Source organism: Artemia franciscana, chromosome 14, assembly GCF_032884065.1.
Source record: "Artemia franciscana chromosome 14, ASM3288406v1, whole genome shotgun sequence".
Classification (NCBI taxonomy): Eukaryota; Metazoa; Arthropoda; class Branchiopoda; order Anostraca; family Artemiidae; genus Artemia; species Artemia franciscana.
The window spans coordinates 18,046,584-18,069,248 of NC_088876.1; the positions used below are offsets into that span (position 1 = coordinate 18,046,584).

General features: G+C 35.0%; 1 protein-coding gene across 1 annotated transcript in view; it reads left to right on the plus strand.

The window, feature by feature from the left end:
• Window positions 1–22,665, plus strand: part of LOC136035416 (uncharacterized) — a gene marked incomplete at its 3' end in the record, with an annotated part of 248,773 nt that overhangs the window by 165,168 nt on the left and 60,940 nt on the right. The window contains 3 exon segments of the mRNA XM_065717209.1: window positions 4,950–5,112; window positions 16,577–17,109; window positions 21,715–21,844. Coding sequence (XP_065573281.1) covers window positions 4,950–5,112; window positions 16,577–17,109; window positions 21,715–21,844 — 826 coding nt within the window.

The following is a 22,665-nucleotide window of genomic DNA, read 5'->3' on the forward strand; positions in this document are numbered from 1 at the left end:
CATTATTGTTCTTAGTAACGCACGAGTTATATTATAGCACTTTTAGGGTTTTAATAGTCGCATCACACGTCCTTTGTGGAAAATTTATGTTCAGGTTAATTTAGTCTTCATTTTTCCCTTTTTTTCGATGTTATAAAAATTCATTTCTTCATTTATTGGAATTTTTGTCGTTTTAGCTTTGATATTCCTGGCCCTTTTGGGTCAGAGGTACTGCGTATAAACTAGTTTTGCTGGTTCTAATTTTTAAACTCATTATTTACTTAATATCTTTTGACAGAAATTAAATTATCCAAAATCCCTTTTAGTATAAATGTTAATTGGGAATTTGACCTAATTCCTTTGTGTCCTAGTTTTGAGTCAAACACGATGCTGAGAAAATTGATTTTTGAATTTTATTCCTCTCTGCTTGTCTCGTTCCCGGAGAAAAAGTTCTCCAATTCCGTTTTGCGGCCCAAATCCTTCCAGGCACTGCAGTATGGGTTTTAAAAAGATCTTTTATTTCTGTTTCTGTCTTTTTCTCTTAGATTCCCTCAGACTAGTAGATCAGTCTACGAGGTATTCTACGGGAGAGGAGAAAAAAATGTCGCTTCTTGCTGATAGGGGTGCTTGTTTCTTAGCTAGTATTTCATTGATATAGGATGTCACTCCTTCTTGCATTTATACAGGATCAGGTCTTGCTTCACTCTGAACTACCATAATTCTAGGGTTTTGATACTTCTTACATTAATTAGAATCAGGGCTTTTGCTGCTCTTTCACGGTCTTTAGTTAGGATTCCACATTGAGTCAATGCTTTTTTTTACACCTAGTCACCAAAATTCAAACTTTTGGGCTAAGCTCTTGTGTGCACCTAGTTTGGAATTTGCTTACAAGACCTTTATCTTTTATTAAATAAAGAAACACTTGTCTCAACTGAAAGTAGGGAGCAAATTTAACCTTTAAACGAGCAGAAATCATTTCATATATGAGGGGTGCTGCCTCCTCCTCACTCCCTTGTTCATCACGCTAAAGTTTTTAGTACTTTAAAAAGATTTCTTATTTTTATGAAAGTGTCATTGTGTTTCTGAAGTGTTTCTTAGGGAACTGAGAAAATAAGTCAAACTTTAGCGTAAAGACGAAGGAAATGAGGGGGTGCAGCTTCCCTCACAGACGGAATAATTTCTGTTTGTTTTAAGTTTTAATAATGCTCTATACTTTCAGTTAAAAAATACTATTTTTCTTAAATTTAATTTCTGATTATTTCAGAGGCAACGCTATAACGTTGCCTATAGTAAAAGCGAAAAGTCTTCAATGTTGTATTATTATATTTCCCAGAAGCACTTCATATGGAAGGGTTGGTCCTATAAACTTCAGATAGGCTCATTCGATCGGAAATAGCAAGTTCTGGTGCCCTTTTTAAGAGCCAAAAGTGATCGGAGGGCAGCCAGCCCCCCCGCCCGCCATGCCCTTTTCTGCAAATGCATCCAAATAACAATACACCGAGGTCGACCCAAATCCACAGGATCCAGGTGCAAGTATCGTATTTTATGCCCTGGGGACGTATAAGGTGTTTTATGGAATGGATGGTCGTATAAACTTCAGAGGGGTTCATTCGATTGAAAATTGAAAGTTCTAGTTTCCCTTTTAAGAGTCAAAAGTCATCAGAGGGCATCTGGATCCCCCCCCCTCATGCGTTCTTTTCCCTAAATGTATCCGATCAAACTTTTAAGATAGCCATTCTGTTCAAATAAGTCCATGATCAGATAAAAAACTTCGAGGCCAACACAACCCCCCAGGGCCCGGGGAAGGGTTTTAAGGGGGGCCTATTAGGTTTTAATAGAAGAGGTGGTCAAATAAAACTTTGAAGGGGGGAGAGATCAAGTGATTAGAATTGAGATTTCTAGTTCCCTTTTTAAAAGTCAAAAGTGATCAGAAGTAAACTAGCCCCCCCGGCCCTGGGCCAGAGTTAAAGAGGACCGGAGGGTTGCAACCCCCCACTACGCCCATTTTTTCCCAAATGCATCCGAAGGAATTTTTAAGATAGCCATTTAGTTCAAGATAGACCAAATATCATATAAGAAAAACTCCGGAATTGACACAATCCTTCAGAGACCGGGACAAGTGTTGTAGGTTATGCCCCAGGGGCATATGAGGTTCTTGTGGAAGGGTAATTGTGTAACCGTTGGAGGGGCTCATTTGATTAGAAATTGAAATTTTTAGTTCCATTTTAAGAGTCAAAAGTGATTGCAAGACAACTACCTCTCCCTCCAACGCCCTTTTTCTTAAATGAACTAGGCTGAAATTTTGAGAAGCCTATTTTGTTCAAAATAGTCCATGTATCGTATCAAAATACCTCTGAAGTTGACATAGCCCGGCAAAGCTCGGGGTCAAGGATTATAAGTTGGTCCCGGGAGCATATAAGGCTTATGGTGGGGAATGATCTTATAAACTTAGGAGGAGGCTTACTTGTTTGGAAATTGAACGTTCTAGTTCTCCATTTTAAGAGCCACATTTGATCGGAGAGAAACACTCCCCCCATTCCCTCTTTTCCACAAATGCATCCGATGGAAAATTTGAGATAGAATGTGCGTTTAAAATAGACTTAAGATTATGAAGCAATGCCTTTGGGGCTGTTAAAACCCCCTTGAGCCCTGGGATAAGGGTTATAAACCTTGTTCTGGAGTATATATAGTTGTTGTGAAAAAGGTAGCCGTGCAAACTTTGGAGGAGGCTCATTTGATAGGAAATTGGTAGTTCTTTTTCAATTTGAAAGAGTCAAAACTGATCACAGGGTACTTAGCTCCCCCTTACAATTTTTCCCAAATATATCCAATTCAATGTTTGAGATATTCATGTATTCAAAATAGTCAAAAGTACATTTAACAATGCCTTCGGGGTTGACACAATCTCTAAAGCCAGGGGCAAGAGTTGTGAGTTACGCCTAAGGAGCATATCAGGTTTTTATGGAAGTGGTGGTCTCATAAAATTTGAAAGAAGCTTATTTGATTCAAAATTTAAAGCTCTAGTTCCTTTTTAAGAGTCAAAAAACTGATCCTCCCCACGCCCTTTTTCCTAAACGTATCGAATCAAAATTTTGAGATAATCATGTGGTCAAAATAGTCCAAATGTCAAATAACTATGGTTCTGGGTTTGAAAATTGTCTTCCCCCTACATTCCTCGTCGAAAGGGCTATAAATCATGCTTGCTACACATCGTTCAAACATAAGGTTTCATTCGAAGCCGTGGTTGCATTAACTTTGTAGGAGGCTCATTCGATTAGAAATCCAATTTTCTCTTGCCCTTTTTAAGGGTCGAGAGTGACAAGAGAGTAATCAACCCCCCTCCCTCATGAGCTTTTTACCTAAATTGATCCAATTAAAATTTTGAAATATCCATTTTGTTCAAAATAGAAAAAAAAATCAAATAACTGTAACTTAGGGGGTTGAAAATCCCCCATTGCCCCCAGGGCAAGGATCATAACTTATACAAGTTGCCCACTGTTAATATATAAGGCTTTTGTGAAAAGGTTGGTCGTCTTAACTTTCGAGGGGACTCATTCGATTTGAAATTGATACTTCTAGTTCTTTCTTACAGTGTCGAAAGTGATCAAAGGGTAACCATCCCTCCCATTTATCCCAAAGGTTTCCGTTCAAAATTTGAGATAACCATTTTGCTCAGGCTAGTCCGAAGGCCAAATAACTATGCTTTTGGGGCTGAACTATACTCCCAGCCCCCAGGGCTGTGAATTATGAAAGTTGCTTATTGTTACTTTAAATAAAAAAACACAAATTAAATGAGCAATCGTAGCAAAAAAACATACGACAGGTATCATATAATTGAATACATAAACATTAAAAAAAAAGTAAAACCTAAATTTAATATTCGAACCAAGCTTAAAAATCTTTTGCTATTAAAGAATATATAAGACCCGAAACGAACGAAAATCAAATAAAAATATAGCAAACTACATACAACAGGTGCTAATATAAATGAATTAATAAATTTCAAAACGAATAAAACTTATACTGAATATGCAAATCAAGCTTAAAACGAAAAAAAATAACTGCAAACAAAAATTTGGCTACTGCCCCCTTCCCTGACTGTAAAAGTATAAAGCCTTCTGCGTCATTGGCGCTTTACTGAAAACTATATGTGTCTTAAACAGTCTTAAAAAGAACTTATAAAATGAGAATGAATTTTTTACATTAATTGCTGAAAACTCATCAGCTCAAGACTTTCTTTCATTTTAACTTTCATTTAATTTTCAATGCTGTAAAAAGCACAAAATAAAATATTTGTAATATAGTTCATTTTGGTAAAGAGCCAAATACGCAGTAGGCTGTAGAAATTAACAGTTATTTAAACGGACTTTAGCCAAACTCTTGTTTGTAGCAAAAAGTATACGTGTCTTGAACAGTCTTGGAAAGAACTAATTAAATTAGACTCAATATTTGATATATAATTGTATTTATTACTGAAAGCTCATTAGTTCATGGTTTTATTTCACTGTAATTATCAGTTTATTTTCAACATTTTATAAGTGGGAAAGACAATATTTGTAATATTCGTTTTCGGTAAAGTGCCAATGACGCAGTAGGGTTTTTACTTTTACACTGCTTCAGTTACTATGGGCTATATTTTGATCTTTACAAGGTTGCCCTTAAAGGGGCAACCATGATTGAAAACAAAATTCGTTATTTTCATTCAATAATACCCCAAAGTATGCCTAAACTGATTGGATTTGTGCCAACGTTTCTACACTTTCAAAGATAAGCCTATATTAAATTGGGAGCTTCTGTCAAAACATAAAAGATTTTGTTGGCAAAAAATCTTCGATTTTTATTATAGTACCTAAAAATCTCTGAGATATTGTCTTGAATTCCAAAAAATTCAAGTTGTTATAATGTTATCCCTAACAGGTAAATTTGTTTTCCTATCATATGTAGATATTATAGTCTTTTATCTCCTCCAGAGGCATTCCGGAAGTTCTTCAAGTGCACAACAGCTTCAACATCAAGAGCAAAATCAGCAATCTTCTTATCCGATGCCGCAAAACCATCAAGGGCAAAATACAGCTCAAACTTCGAAATCAGGAACGATAAGTGGAATGCTAGCAGACTTTACCAGAGCCTTAGGTAAGAAGAACTAGAGAAATGCTCTTGTAAAAATTCCCTTGTGAGGAATGTTTTTCTCAAACTGAGTCTTATGACGCATTATGTAAGTTTCTCAATTTGCTTTTTCCCCACCTGCCTCTTTTTAAAGACTCACTAATAACAAGCCCCACAAAGACTACTCTTCTTCACCCTTAGAAATGGTTCCTTTCAATATGATGCTTTCCCACCTCAAGAATTTATTCACTTATACAATCAAAAGAATTGAATACCAAAATTTACTTGTATATTTAATGAACTTATGTACTGATTGCTTGAAATGGCTTTACGTTTTGTGAAATTGATCACGGTTTTGTCTGAAAAATTACCGTTTGGGTGTTTACCTCGTTCTTTTTTTTTGATTTTATGTATTTATGCAACTCCCATGAAATATTTTTGCCTTCATCAGCTTAGTACTGATGCAACGAGCTAAACTCATGTCTGGGGCACAATACTTTTTTACACCCTTTCCTCTCCATTCAAAAATCGTGCAATATTATATGTAAAACAAACTCGTAAATTAATAAATATAAAGAGTAAAATAAATGAAGTCTTATGCTCAAGCTAGGCTTTAAGTTTATGAGACAAAAAAGTTAGTTAAGGAAACAAAACTAGACTTGAAAGGTATATGATTATCTAGAATTAGTTCAGACCATACCTATAACTTATTTTACAAATTTATATAGAAATATTTTAAAAAGACGATGTTTTAAAACAACAAAAAGGTAAAAATTTATTTTTGTAAGGAGACACATATATTTGATAATAACACGATTATAACTAATTAATAAAACTAATTATAATGCTTAAATTGCCCTCGCTTTTTATAAAGTAAATTTATCCATGATATCATCAAAGTTGATGATTTCAAAGTTTGTTCCTTCCAAACATAAAAATCTTAGAAGTGAAAACGATAATGTTAATATTAACGCTAGGTTATGTTACCAGCATTATTCTTGATTAATAAATTTTCGACGTCTAGTAAAAATCCAAATTTGAAATCAAGGTTACTTAATCGTGTAAATATTTCTTGCTGGAGACTATCAAGAACACTTTTTGTATCGCAAAAAATTTCTATGTCAGCGGAAATTCCAACATTTCTAGCCAATTCTCTGGATATTTTGAAGTGTCTTCTTACTCGTATTGCTGTATCAATATCTCATTTTTCAGAACTTTGCTTTTTCGTTAGCCTCTTCACATAGTTTGTCGTAAATTTCGGCTAATTCAGTCGCTAATGATTCAAAATCATGGAACAACTCTTTAAAATTAATTATAGGATCTTGTAGTCTGAGCTGCACACGACTAATCCTTCTTAAAGTTTCATACCAGAATTAAACTAAAGTTATGAACGTAAAAGCTAGTATATTTTATACCAGAATTGTAGCTTCACTTCTGGTGTTACTTCTACTGGTAGTTTCCTCTGCTAATTTTTGTAAGGGTTCTGCTATATTCTCTAGCCCATTGACAATAACGCCAACCGTTTGCCTTCTGCCGCTCCATAGTGTTTCAGATTTACATTTGACAGTTTTGATTAAAGAATTTTTTTCTAATTTTAATTGTAACCTGGACTGTAAAAAAACCCATCATATTGACATTTTGACTGTAAAAAACACAAAAATAGGTGAAATAGAATTTATTTACTGAGGCAGGAAGGATAGGGTGCATAGACAGGGAATAGGGCTCACAATGAAGTAAATAAGCTGCTGAGTCTTCCTTAGGCTCGGAAGGCATTCTAATAAAAGAATGATAGTTGATCGTTTTACGAAGTCAGCTATTCCAGAAGAAGAATCTTAGACCTTACGTTTGCAGCAAGAATAAGGACCTTCTTACACGGCTGGATGCCCAGCATCGAAAGAGTGAAAGCGAGTTAAACAAAAAAAAATGTATTTGTCGAGGTAACTAAAGTAGTAACAAGGTAGGTTTAGAAATGACAGTCTCAAGGATAGCAGAAAAGCAAACAAATCGGATTAACGTGCCATTTAATTCACAGGAGGAACATTATAGACGGTCAGTTTTTATTCCTCAGTTGAATATGATCATGTCGCACTTAAAAAACCGTTTTTCAGTTGAAACCCTAGACATCGTCTGTTTGTATTCTGCCGCTTCATAGGGTTTCAGATTTACATTTGACAGTTTTTGTTAACGATACTCTTACTAATTTTAATCGTAACGCTGAAAACGAAAAAAAAATACGTATATATTTTCAATTATCCAAACCATGCCACAATGATTGGATCTTGTTTAGCTGCTGCAACTCCTAATAAATTCAATGAACGGTTTTCAAACAGTTCGTGGTAACGAACTGTAGTAAGGAGCGATCCGGCTCAATAGTAACCAAAACTCTAAAAAATTGAATTTTGATATCAATAGCTACATCAAAATAATCGCATTTTAATGCTGATTTTAAATATATAAGTTTCATCAAGTTTAGTCTTAGCCATCAAAAGTTACGAGCCTGAGAAAATTTGCCTTATTTAGGAAAATAGGGGAAAACACCCCCTAAAATTCGTAGGATCTTAACGAAAATGACACCATCAGATTCAGCGTATCAGAGAACCCTATTGTAGAAGTTTTAAGCTCCTATCTACAAAAATGTGGAATTTTGCATTTTTGCCCGAAGACAAATCACGGGTGCGTGTTTATTTGTTTGTTTTTTTTTGTTTTTTTTTTCCCCAGGGGTCTTCGTATCGACCAAGTGGTCCTAGAATGTCGCAAGAGGGCTCATTCTAACGGAAATGAAAAGTTCTAGTGCCCTTTTTAAGTGACCAAAAAAATTGGAGGGCATCTAGGCCCCCTCCCACGCTCATTGTTTTCCCAAAGTCAACGGATCAAAATTTTGAGATAGCCATTTTGTTTAGCATAGTCGAAAATCATAATAACTATGTTTTTGGGGATGACTTGCTCCCCCACAGCCCCTGGGGGAGGGGTTGCAAGTTACAAACTTCAACCAGTGTTTACATATTAAATAAAAAAAACGAGTTTTTTTAACTGAAAGTAAGGAGCGACATTAAAACTTAAAACGCACAGAAATTACTTCGTATATGAAAGAGGCTGCTTCCTCATCAACGCCCCGCTCTTTACGCTAAAGTTTGACTCTTTCTCTCAATTCTTCTTTTTAAAACAGTAAAAAACTTTAGCGTAAAGAGCGGGGCGTTGATGAGGAAGCAGCCTCTTTCATATACGAAGTAATTTCTGTGCGTTTTAAGTTTTAATGTCGCTCCTTACTTTCAGTTAAAAAAACTCGTTTTTTTTATTTAATTTCTGAACGTTTTTGAATCAATGCATGTTTTGATTTTGGCTCTCCGCAGAGGAATAATCAAAACGAAATTTACATATTTTTTTTTTTTTGGGGGGGGGGCTAAATGGCTTTCTCATAATTTTGATCGAATGATTTTGAGAAAAAAAGAGCGGGGGCGAAGCCTAGTTGCCCTCCGATTTTTTGGTTAATTAAAAAGGCAACTAGAACTTTTAATTTTTTACGAATCTTTTTATTGGTAAAAGATTTACGTAACTTATAAATTAGCTTACGTAAAGAACTTTTGTATTCTCATGTTTTTATTACATATATGAGGGGATTCGCCCCATCGTCAGTACATCGCTCTTTACACTAAAGCTTAAATTTTATCCCAATTCATTAAGAATGACCCCTGAATCACAAAAGCCGTAGAATAAATTGTTGAAATTACTAAAAATACTTTAGCGTAAAGAGCTAGGTATCATAAGGAGGTGAGCCCCTTATATGGGTAATAATTTATGTTTGTTTTAAGTTTTATTGCTGTTCCTTACTTCCAACTGAAAAAGCTTTTTCACATTTATTTTTTAATTTTTTTTTAAATAATGCTAGTAAATCCTGCTCTCCCTTCATAGAAGTTTTCTTTTCCCATGACAAATTCTCGATGGAAAGTTCCCCCAGCATATCCCCCTCTTCTCAACCCCTCCCCCCAACCAAAAAAATCCTCCTGAAAACGCCTGTATACTTCCCAATAACCATTACTATATGTAAGCACAGGTCAAAGTTTGTAACTTGTTGCCCCTCCCACGGGGACTGTGGGGGAGTAAGTCGTCCCCAAAGACATAGTTATAAGGTTTTTCGACTACGTTGAATAAAATGGCTATCTCAGAATTTTGATCCGTTGACTTTTGGAAAATAATTAGCGTGGGAGGGGGCCTAGGTGCCCTCCAATTTCTTTGGTCACTTAAAAAGGGCACTAGAACTTTTCATTTCCGTTAGAATGAGCCCTCTTGCAACATTCTAGGACAACTGGGTCGATACGATCACCCCTGGGGAAAAAAAAAAACAAAAACAAAAAAACAAAAAAACAAAAAAACAAATAAACACGCATCCGTGATCTGCCTTCTGGCAAAAAATGCAAAATTCCACATTTTTGTAGATAGGAGCTCGAAACTTCTACAATAGGGTTCTCTGATACGCTGAATCTGATGGTGTGATTTTCGTTAAGATTCTATGACTTTTAGGGGGTGTTTCCCCCTATTTTCTAAAATAACGCAAATTTTCTCAGGCTCGTAACTTTTGATGGGTAAGACTAAACTTGATGAAACTTATATATTTAAAACCAGCATTAAAATGCAATTCTTTTGATATAGCTATTGGTATCAAAATTCCATTTTTTAGAGTTTTGGTTACTATTGAGACGGGTCGCTCCTTACTACAGTTCGTTACCACGAACTGTTTGATAATAATGGTTATTGGAAAGTGTACAGACGTTTTCAGGGGGATTTTTTTGGTTTTGGGGGTAGGGTTGAGGGAGGGGGCTATGTGGGAGGATCTTTCCTTGGAGAAATATGCCATGGGGGAAAAAAATTCAATGAAAAGGGCGCAGGACGAATCTGGTCACGTTAGAAAAAAACGTCAAATTAAGAGCTTAATATACAATGCTGGCTGTTCGGAGCCTCTCTATTATGGAGTATAATTTGAAAATAACACAACTATACGAGCGATAAAACATATATACCACAACCATAACTCAACTAACGAAAGAACTGCTAAGAGATAACACAACTATAAAGCGAAAACAGGTGAAAACTAACGGGAAAATAAACGAACTAAGAGGTGGAAGGGGCCCAGAGAAAAAATATAATCCTTTTTCAATTTTGAGCCTAACTTCCGCAAAGGAGTAATAATGTCAGAAGCCCCGAAATACCGAATTATTTTCTTTTCAAACAGTTCGTGGTAAGGAACTGTAGTAAGGGGCGACCCGGCTCAATAGTAAACGAAACTCTAAAAAACGTAATTTTGATGCTAAAAGATACATCAAAAGATTCGAATTTTTACGCTGATTCTAAATATTAAGTTTCAATTAATTTAGTCCTTGTCATCAAAAGTTACGAGCCTGAGAAAATTTGCCCTATTTTGGAAAAAAGGGGGAAACATCCATTAAAAGTCACAGAATCTTAACGAAAATCACACTATCGCATTCGGTATATCAGAGAACTATATAGCAAAAATTTCAAGCTCCTATCTAAAAAATGTGGAATTTTGTATTTTTTGCCAGAAGACAAATCACGGGTGCGTGTTTATTTATTTGTTTGTTTTTTTTTGTTTTTTTTACCAGGGGTCATCTTATCGACCAAGTGGTCCTAGGATGTCGCGAGAGGGCTCATTCTAACGGAAATGAAAAGTTCTAGTGCCCTTTTTAAGTGACCAAAAAATTGGAGGGCAAATAGGCCCCCTCCCATGTTCATTTTTTTCCAAAAGTCAACAGATTAAAATTTTAAGATAGCCATTTTGTTCAGCATAGTCGAAAACCATAATAACTATGTCTTTGAGAATGACTTACTCCCCCACAATCCCTGAGGGAGGGGCTGCAAGTTACAAACTTTGACCAGTGTTTACATATAGTAATGGTTATTGGGAAGTGTACAGACGTTTTCATGGGGATTTTTTGGTTTGGGGGGTGGGGTTGATGGGAGAGGGTTTTGTGGGAGGATCTTTCCTTTGAGGAATATGTCACGGGGGAAGAAAAATTCAATGAAAAGGGCGCAGGATTTTCTAGCATTACTATAAAAAAAACAATGAAAAAATAAACATGAAAACGTTTTTTCAAATGAAAGTAAGGAATAGCATTGAAATTTAAAACGAACAGAGATTATTACGCATATGAGGGGTTCTAAAAATACTTTAGCATAAAGAGCGAGGTATTTAGGAGGAGATAGATACCTCGCTCTTGATGCTAAAATATTTTTAGTGATTTCAACTATTTATTCTACGGCCTTTTTGATTCAGGGGTCATTCTTAAAGAATTGGGACAAAACTTACGATTTAGTGTAAAGAGCGAGGTATTAACGAGGGTACAAACCCCCTCGTACACATAATAAAAATATAAGAATATAAAAGTTTGTTACGTAAGTTAATTCTTAAGTTACGTATATTTTTTGCTAATAAAAACGTTCGTTGAATATTAAAAGTTCTAGTAGCCTTTTTAAGTAACCGAAAAATTGGAGGGCAGCTAGGCCTCCTTCCCCACCCCTTATTTCTCAAAATCGTCTGATCAAAACTAAGAGAAAGCCATTTAGCCAAAAAAAAATTAATATACTAATTTCATTTCAATAATTTATGTGCGGAGAGCCAAAATCAAACATGCATTAATTCAAAAACGTTCAGAAATTAAATAAAAAAAACTAGTTTTTTTTAACTGAAAGTAAGGAGCGACATTAAAACTTAAAACGAACAGAAATTACTCCGTATATGAAATGGGTTGTCCCCTCCGCAGTCCCACGCTCTTTACGCTAAAGTTTTTAATTGTTTTAAAAAGTAGAATTGTGGCAAAGAGTCAAACTTTAGCGTAAAGAGCGAGGGACTGCGGAGGGGACAACCCATTTCATATACGGAGTAATTTCTGTTCGTTTTAAGTTTTAATGTCGCTCCTTACTTTCAGTTAAAAAAACTAGTTTTTTTTTATTTAATCACAACCTGAATTAACGTCTTAGGATTTTTTTTTCATTATTCGCCGTCGAATCCCAGATGTGTTACCTGTCATTATCCCTGTTCAAAGAAATATTATTTATTAATTTTGAGACTAATTTCGATTGATTCTCGAACCACCTGTTTTATCCCCCAAATCATTAGTGATGAGTGAAGATTTTTCAAAAAGTATCGTGTGGGAGGGATTATTAAATATATACCACCCTAAAGCAGAATCAAAGGAGTTGTTGGAACTATTTGAAATTAGTGCCTTGTCTATATCTTTTTTATGTTGGTGTAGCCGTTTTTCTAGATTCTGATGGGTCCTGCCAACATAGTAATTTCCACTGTCACAAGGTATTTGATAGTCCCCTCTTTGGATAGTAACTTGGGTTTTATCTTTACCGGAATTTAAGAAATTTATGTTTTTAAAATTATTAGTAAAAACTACATACGGATTATTTTTTTTGCAAATATTTTTTAATCTTGTAGTGATTTTTGGGATATACGGAAGATAGATAATATTTGAGGGTTTATCAGTAGCCTCACATTGTGAAACATCGTCTTCGATTTTACGGGAACGTGTTTTTAGTCTATGGTTAACTATCTTATTGACAAAAGGAATGGGGAATCCATTATCAAAAATAATATCTCTGATAAAGTTTATTCCTGTATTTATATACGAATCGCAGTAAATGATCAGGGCACGATCAATGAGAGAAGTTACAACTGCTCTTTTAACTTGTAAAAAGGTAAATAATACGGCATTAGACTTTACAGTCCTTATCGGCGGTGCTGATCTCCGTTTCTTGGCCCTTCAGCCAGGAAGTGCAATGGGGGGTTGGGGCCAAACATCCTGTGCATTAGCACACCCTTCCTGTTTAACTTCCCCAAATTTCTCCAGGTACCCATTTAGAGCTGAGTTGACTCTGTCTAAGCTTACAGAGTAACAATAATTGGGTAAACTAGAATTCAAACCCTCGTCCTCTCAGACAAAGGATCCTGAATCCAGCGCAACAAACCACTCGGCCGGGACGGCTCTGACTTGTGGGGGTGATTTGGATTAAAATGAAGATATCTATTGTTTTGTGTTGGCTTTCGATAGATAGTAAAATCCCGTTTGTCAGTATTACTAATAATTAACACATCTAAAAACGGTAGTTTATTTTCAATTTCAACTTCTAGGGTGAACTGCAAATTTCGGTCATAAGTATTAAGATGATCTAAGAAGCCCCGAAGTTCAGCCTCCCCATAATTTAAAGGTGAAATTATGTCATCCATATATCGACCCCAATAGACGTGATTAGAAAATAAGAATTTAAGGCCCAATTTTCGAGGTTCTCGACATAAATATTTGCTAGCAGCCCGGATAAAGGTGCCCCCATGGGTAACCCATTTTTTGCTGAAAAAATAGTCACGAAACTGAAAATACATGGAAAACTTTTACAATTATTAACTAGAGTCATTCAAACTTCACGATCAATTCCTATCGCTGAAACCTCGATTAAGTGGTAATTTTCTTCTATTTTTTTTTTAAATAATTCCTCAGAAATAGCCACAGCTATATTCGTATACATTGAAACAATGTCAAAACTACTAACCCTTGTTTTTTCTGAAATACTTGTGTTACTAAGTTTTTTAACTATATCTGCTGAATTACGAATATAGAAATTTTGGGAATACAATAAGGTTTGAAAGCTGTACAAAGCCATTTCCCAATATTGCAAGTGGGGGCTGTAGTACATGCTACGATAGGTCTTAAGGGAATACCTTGTCTATGTATTTTTGGTAAACCGTAGAGTTTGAGACAGAAACTACTACGGGGAAAAAATTTATTGTATAATTGTGGGGGGATTCTACCATTTTGTTTTAGCTGCCTTAATTCATTTTATAATATTATTAGCAAACTGATCGGTAGGATCATGAAATATTGTTTTATATGTAATTGTGTCATTTAAATGCGGAAGAATTTTGTTGTCATAGTTTGTCGCGTCAATGACAACAAGTGAATTGCTTTTTTCTGCTTTGGTTATTATAATAGAAGGGTCCCGGCGGAGATTAGATAGTATTTTTATGTCGTGCAAAATTTTCGGTGTGGAAGTGGTAGGAGGCTTAATCTTTCTTGGCTATTATAAGGGGTATTTATAAGACCAGAACTAACTTCATCAAGGTTAGAAACAGATGGATAGTGTTCATGCAAAGCGGACTCTGGAGAGGAAACTATATCTGCCACAGGAACTTATTTCGGTAGAAAAGAGAATTTTGGACCTTTTTCATGTGTTTCAATTTCCTGGGCTCCAACGTTTAAGAAGAGAGGTTAACAATAGCAGGTCCAGGACTGAATCTTGGAGAATAAATACAGTTTCTCATCAAAGATTCATTTCTCTAGCCTTCCAATTTCTTAAAGAGTCGTTCCTTGAACAATCGAAAATCATGGCTAAACATATTCCTTTCTAATCTAATAACTTGAGAAAAATCAACATTGGACAGGTTTTCCAGCAAAAAAGTTTCCAAGGATTTTCTCTCTGAAGAAATTATAAGTCTTTTTTGTTTTTTGTCCTTAATAATATGGACTAAGGTTTTTAACAGTAGCGTATGAGCGAATTGCGCTTCTTTCCGGGTATTTAAATGTAATTATTATCTTAAAGACATGAGAATAATCCACAGATTTGATTTTCACAGTCTTAAAAGATTTTCCCTATTGTTTCTATTTTGTGTTTGTTTGTTATGGAAAGGCAGTGTGGTCTTCGTCTCTATTTTAGATTAAACGGTTGCATCAAGGGTCTGTGTTTTATTTGTGCGTGTGAAGGAAATGTAAATTTTTGCAACACCATTTCCCTTTTTGCTGAAATAAAGTCATGTGACTATCACGGTTACCAATAAGCGGAAGATCTGGTCATTCAGGGCAGCCTGGTGTATACCTTTTGAAATGATAAAAAATAGTCAAGAAATAGTTTTGATATCATCCATGCATTGCTAGCTTTTTATTAACAACCGCCTTTATTCGGGGTGGAGGTCCATCATAGAACCTTTTCATGAAGCAAGTCCTTTCAAAGATAAGGTACGGAGAAATAAATCTCTCTATCACACTGATAGTTCCAACCATAGTGAAAAATGTCTTTGTTTCCTCTGGCGTATTTGCTCTAAGTTGCTTGGCTGTCTAAGCTGTTCATGTAATGTGGCAACTATATCACGGCTGAAACCAAGGTTGCTATAAAGGCTAATGCTTTCTAGTCTAAGCAGCAAAATTTTAGCATATCTCTTAGTGAACCTCCTATAATAATAATATGTATATCACCTGATCCCATTTCCCAGCTTGATCAGCTGGACACAATGGGCGAAATGTATTCCAGAGCACCAAGTATCACGTTGCCCTTAGTACCCAAGCAGGAAACTATTCACGAAGGTTAAATTTTGTCTCACGATTACGACAACGTAAATCGACCTCTGAACAATGTTCAAGCAAAACGAAAACTTTACAGAAAAAAAACCTATAGTACAATGATGACTTTCTTAATAATTTTAGTGTCAATCTGGAAAGCAAGAAAATCTAGACTGGAAAAGTTGTCGAAATTTTTTAGCAGTAAGATGAGATATACATTTATTAAGAAAAGAAAACAAACACTATTCGCCATTCGCCTGCCAAGAAATTCGCCTGCGAATCGCCAGTGAAGTCTTGAGCTGTGGCAAACGTATGTCGTTGCAACGGTTTTAGAGGAAATCATACATATCTATATCGAAATCCTAGTTAGTTAAGATATATATGCAACTTCATGTAGCTGTTACAATTTATCAAGGTGTTCTTTATTTAGCTGAAATCGGTCTATGACTTTTTAATCTTGACGAATTCTTAAGCTAAGACTTGGTTATGTATAGTAAGATGGTTTATTTTGATACATTCTTCTATCAAAAGTAATAAGATGGCAATTTTTATATTTTAATAGGGTTCTTGTTTATATAATTTCTTACAGACACTTGTCCCTGCAGTGACCACAGTTATCCTATTGTTTTGTATAACAAATCCGCCAATTTTGAGTAAAACATTGGAAATAAAGTACAGAAATTGTAATGAGTCTTGGTACTAGCTACAAGGGGCTTGCATTCGATTGGCTTTTCATTTATTGTTGACTATAATGTGTTCCCGCTACCCAATGACAAGCTAAGAAAGTTTGGTAGATCGATGAGAATGTTAGTACTGTAATGGACAAGAAGTCACATCAGGATAAAAGTTCAAATAAAACTATATTTAACCATTGAAAAAAGAGATTTAGAGAAAAATATATACATTTGATTCTTAATTGAAATTAACGTAAAAATTTCTGAAAACTAAATTTAAAGTTGGTTATTTGGTCTCTGTAATAGCAGACTCTGCGAAGGTTTTTGATTTAATCAGAGCGATGTTTCATAACACCATGTGAAACCGTTCAGTTATGCCGGCACCGAGAAATAGCAAAATCAAAATGAAATGCAGTAGTTTCGTTTTAACTTCTTTCAGTACTGTTTAATAATCCCATTTCTGGTTTTCAGGACTTGGAAACACTCCAAGAGTGTCACCTTCAGAGGAAAAGCAGTTCTTTGGACAAAATACCCCACAAGAAGTCAGTAATACAAACATAGATACGGCAGTTTCTAGTTCTCAGCAAATACCTTTGTCTTTTGGTCAACAGAATGTGTTACAACATGCTACTAACAGTCCCTTTACTGTTGTTCAACCCCAACTACAAAGTTCCTTAAGCCAAGTAGTAAGCAACGCAGCTTCTTTGCTCACTAATTCCTTGCAACAGCTTCAGTCACAGCAAATATACAATCCACAGCAAAATCAACAAGTTTTGCAGCTACAGCTGGAACAACAGCAAATCTTACTTCAACAACAATTAGAATACCTTCTTGCCGTGGGGCAACACCAACAGATGCTCTACTCAGAGCAAATGCAATTGCAACATCAAGCCCAGCATCTCAAAAAACTAAAAAGAACGTTGCCACATGCAACACACGAGCAGCAGCAATTGATGCTCCAACAGCAACAACAGATCCAACAGCAGTTACAGTCCATTCAACAAGTAAATTGACTCATTATTTGTTGTTTGTGAATCCCCAGTAACTTAATATATAGCTCTGATTTATAATTATAAAAATCAAGGGGCAAATTGTTAACGAACCAAGACAAAAATGTAAATACAAATGTACATTTTCTATGTACAGACTATGAAAATTTACATTTTCGTACTCTGTTTCGAGGAATTCCCAGCGAGTAGCAAATGATTTGTTAACATGTTTAATTACGTATAAGTAAGCGAATAAGCTATGTCTACGGAAACTGAACAAGGTTGTAACAACCAAATTTGTTGGAAATTCAAAAATATTGAATTATCAAATATGTCAAATATGTAAATTTATTTTACAATACATTCAGTTGTTCTATAATGTTTTATAATTAAACTGCTATGAGATTTGTTCATCTTTCACCTTAAAACTAAATTGCTTATAAAGTTTTTATTCAACAAAATAATTTGTTCAGAGTTTCCAAATAATATTTTTACTGATCATGTAACACGATTAACTGATTATATTTTAATGGTTCTATTCACTTGTTAGACACTGACCAAAAGTGTCTATTTTTAAATAAAAAAAAAGTTGGTTTAAGCATCGTGGTTTTTAGTATCAGTATAATTCTGTTTTAACAATTAGTAGACCCACCAGACCCACCGAGACCCACCAGTAGACCCACCACTGTGTGCACTTTTTCAAGCTGTATTGACTTTTTGGGCTTTTTTTTTAACTCTTCGGCCAAGCTGATTAAGAGACCAATATAAAATATTCTATCTTTTTTTTATCTACTTTTTTTTGTATTAAAATCTACAATGAAATATTCTAGTTTTTCTTTTTTTATTCTTTTTTTAAAAAGAAACAAATAGAAGCAAAAATCTTTCTAGAATGGGTACTTTGGCAAACGCAATAATTGTCCTTGTGAAAGTTTGTTTTAACTTTAGTAAATATTTATTTCTATTATATGTATATGTGTATGCTTGTCACATTCAAAAGGACTGACTTTTTACATTTCCAGTCCTTTGATATCTATAAAGATATCCAAAAATGGTTCATAAAATGAAGAAGTTTTCTTTCATCTGTTATAAAAAATATTTTCTTGTCAAACAGTTCGTGGTAACGAACTTTAGTAAGGAGCGACCCGGCTCAATAGTAACCAAAACTAAAAAAAAAATTCTCAAAATCTTTTGATTAAAACTATGAGAAAGCCATTTAACCAAAATATAATATGCAAACTTTCTTTTAATTATTTATGTGCGGAGACCCAAGATCAAAACATGTATAAATTCAAAAACGCCCAGAATTTAAATATAAAAAAACAAGTTTTTTAAATGAAAGTAAGGAGCAACATTAAAACTTTGAAAGAACAGGAATTGCTCGGTATATGAAAGTGGGTTTTCCTCCTCAACACACCGCTCTTTACATTAAAGTTTTTACTGTTTTAAAAAGTAGTGTTAAGAGAAAGAGTCAAACTTTAGCGTAAAGAGTGAGGCGTTAAGGAGGAAAAGCCTCTTTCATATACGGAGTAATTTTTGTTCGTTTTAAGTTTTAATGTTGCTCCTTACTTTCATTTAAAAAATATTATTTTTTTTTATTTCATTTAGATATAGGGCTTCCAAGTCTTCTTCACCTTCCAATTAAATAATCCACAGTTATATACAATTTTTTTCAACCAGCGTTCAAATGCGTATTTTGTTGAAACTATTTACTTAGGCATACTTGGCAAATGTCCATGGAATTTAATGCTTGGCTAAAACTAATATTCATTTTGAAACCAATAATTGCACATCAACTCTAATCGCTTATACAGCAACTCTAGTCGATCAAGAGTACATGCTGGCAAGATTTTCAGAACCTTAATGCATGTATTGATTCACAGCGTGAGGTGTATGTGAGCAACCAATTAATTGCCTTAGCCTGCTTCACCATTATCTATGGTGCTTCAAATTTTATTGAAAAGATGAAAAGTGTCCAGATTGGAGGTGTCAATCGAGGAGGTGGGAAAGGGTCTATAGGTTGCGATTTCCCTCTCCATTTTGTATCAACAAAAAAATTAAAAAAAAAAACTTTTTCTCGTCTTTCATTTTGGAAGTGAGTTTATGGGTGTCATTACATATTGTTTTGGGTGTCAGAGTATCTTTTATGTCTGTGACCAGAGTTGACCCGTTTTCATCCCTCCTTGCCAACTTATGAGCTTCCTTGCAAAGCTTTCTGAAAAACATGTTGTTCAATATGTTTTCTTGTCATGCAGTACGTTGAGTGTTTCGGTGGTGAACCTCTTCTTAGGGTCTTTTTTCTTTTTTTAAAGGCTTTTGCAGCAACATCTTGCGTAATATTTTTGATCTTCCACCATGTCCTCTCCATGATTTCCTTTGCTATTTCAAGTTTTTAATGTCACATCTAGGAGGCAATTTGGCTTTCTTACAGTGTGATAGCTTCAATCTATCAGCAAGAAGAAAATGGTCTCCGCTTTTCTTTGACCTGGCTTCGACCCCCTCTAAACACTTGACAGTCGGTTACAATAATCTTCATCTGAGGAATATCAATATATAATCGATTTGAGCAAGGGTATGCGCATCTCTCTATTTCCATTTAAAAATTATTGGCCTTCTTGTGCTGAAAAAAAAAGTGTTCATTATGGATAGGTTAACATGTACTGTGAGCTGAAGCAGTGACGTACCATTGGACATCTAGCACCACACATAGAAGCACATCTAGGACATCTGTCGTCCAAAGTAGTATGTTCAGAATTGTGCAATCGGGAGCCAATCTGGCGTAAAATTCTCCTCCCAGGAGTAGCTGATCTTATTTTAAATGGTTTCAGCCGTTCTTTGACCCGGTTTCGACCCCACTCTGAACACTCGATAGTTGACTACAATGATCTCCATCTGAGGTATATAAATATGTAATCAATCTGAACAAGGGTATGCGCGTCTCTCTATTTCCATTTCAAAGTGTTGGCCTTCTTGTGCTGAAAGAATGTGTTCATTATGGATAAGTTAACATGCATTGTGAGCTGAAGCAGCGACGTGCCATTGGGCATATAGCACCACATATTGTAGTACACCTAGGACATCTGCCGCCCAACGTAGTGTGTTCAGAACAGTGCAATCGGGGCCAATCCTGGTGTCAAATTCTCCTCCAACGAGTAACTGATTTTATTTTGGGCACCTCTTAATTGTGTTCTGTTGCTGGTCCTAAGAAATATTTTTCTGTCGCCCAGGTGGGTCACATATAGGTGTGTAAGCAGCTATGATTGTTACACTGAAGGGATGCTCAAGCATCGTTTTATTTGTGGTCTGATATCGGCTCCCATATTAGAACAGCTGCCTCACTGCCTGGGTCAACCGTTTTAAAAGCCAATATTATGCTTAGGAACACTGCATCCATCTTAATATCTTTGCCTAAAGCTATATTAACTACACTAGCCAAAAATATCAATACTCCCTCCGTTCTTTCTATTATTTCGGAATCAAAACTGATTAATATTCAAGAAATAAAACTTCTCAAGAATATGGCTCAACTAAGTACTAATTTTTTCTCAAATTCGGGAAATTCCTGGCAAAACAGATATTTGTCAATAACTACCAAGATCATTTCCATTACCACCCTTATAAATCGGTACCACTCTTCCATTTTCTAATGAATCTGAAATCTTACCTTAATTTAATGAATCTGAATTACTTAATGATATTAGAACACTAGATAGAAATGAAAAGCTATATTTCAGAATATTTGACTCACATGGTCACTACCGGACGAGCTATTTCTTATGGAACACATGGTCTCCCCATGCTGGTCTACGGTATTCTTCTCACATGCAATTTTATATTAATAGGAAATGACATAAGGCTCAAATGCAAAAATTCTAGTAGAAGACGTCCAGCCCCTGAAAAAAAAGTCTCTACTTTATAAATACATTACCAAACTTTTCATTTTTACGATGATATTCTGATTACAATTGTCTTTTTATTGGTTGGTCGTTCGTTGTTTTAAAAGTATATTTTTTAATTTTGTTTTATAGTTTTGTTTTCATGCTGCGCTGTTTCACGCGGGTAGACTATTAATATATTACAAAGAATTAATGTGGTCCTCTAGGTACTCTGCTGAAAACATCATGAGATATTTGAAGTTTGGGTAAATCAGTATTATTAACGCCTACAAATATCCAAAAAGTTATGCATTGTATTTTTGACCTTACCAATAAATTATAAAGAAAGTTTACCTGACTGAACCACTGATTAATCATGTTTAAATTTCTTAAATTCATTGAATCGTTTCTCTCTCTTATAAAAAAAAGAGCAAAAACAATAGGAAATGCTTTTCGCTTTTCTCAAGATGCTATTTTTGAGTGATTGGCCCCCTCCCCTCTAAACGTTTTCGTTATGATGATTTTATTTTTATTAGATATTATTGTTCATCGCCTGTCATTAAGGGACAATACAATTTAATGATTCAAGCATAAAAAAAGTTTTTATTTATCATTATTGCACTGTCACTAGCTATAATGTTCCTGTGTTTTGGTTTTATCCATATAGAATTAATTAATAATCATGAGCAATAAATTCAAATAGGCTATAGTTGATTAGATAGAAATGTAACTCTATTTTTATGTTCAGAAAATTCCTGGGTCACATATTGTAGTTCCCAAAGCAATTCATCCTGGTGAGCTTGCGGCAAGTAAACCTGTCAGTTCCACTGGATACAATAACACTCCAGCTGCAGCTCTTTTACATCAAGCCACAGTTGGTATGTATTCAACATTATTTTTTACTCTATTTTCGTTCTTACATAAAATGGTCTTTATTTATAAAGATTTTTTTCTACCAACCTATTTTTCCTACCTATCTAATTATATATAACCCTCTCCCCCAATTTCTTTCCCTCTCGTTCTGTCTCTCTTTCCCTGTCTCTATATGCCTAGCATTTTTTTTCAGAAATTTTACGAAATTTTGTGAAATTTTTCAGAAGTTTCTTTTCATAAATTTTTCAGTATTTCTTCTCTTTTTTCTTCGTCTTGTATAAGAAAATTGTGACGAACGCAAACATTGGTGGAAACAAATAAAAGCTTTAATTGGGAATTAGAAATACAGAAACTTCATTTCTAACTACTTTTCCGTCAAACATTAAGAGAAGAGAGTTTGAGCGAAAAAAATGTGGTTCTCCCGCTTTCTAGGTCTATAAAGAATGGTTGAGATGATTAGGGCACGTTGTGCGTATGAATTGTGACAGATTGCCGAAGATTATCCTTTTCTGCCAACCACCTAGGGCTAAACGGAAAGCAGGTCTTTCTCGTCTTGGATGGGAGGACGTCATAAAGAAAGACTTAAAGGAAATGGGAAATTTATGGGAGGGTGTAAAAAGGGAGGCTTTGAATATATTGGGATAGAGGAGGAGCGTGCGTAGTTGTGTTGGCCTCAGGTGGCTTGGTGCTGCATTCAGTTATTAGTATTAGCTATTGTAGTAGTAGGTAATGCACAAACTTCTTCTGAACACAAACATTAGAGGGTTTTCAACATTCCATGATGATTTCTCTTGAAGCTAAAAAAAGCCTCGAAGAAGCTAAAAAA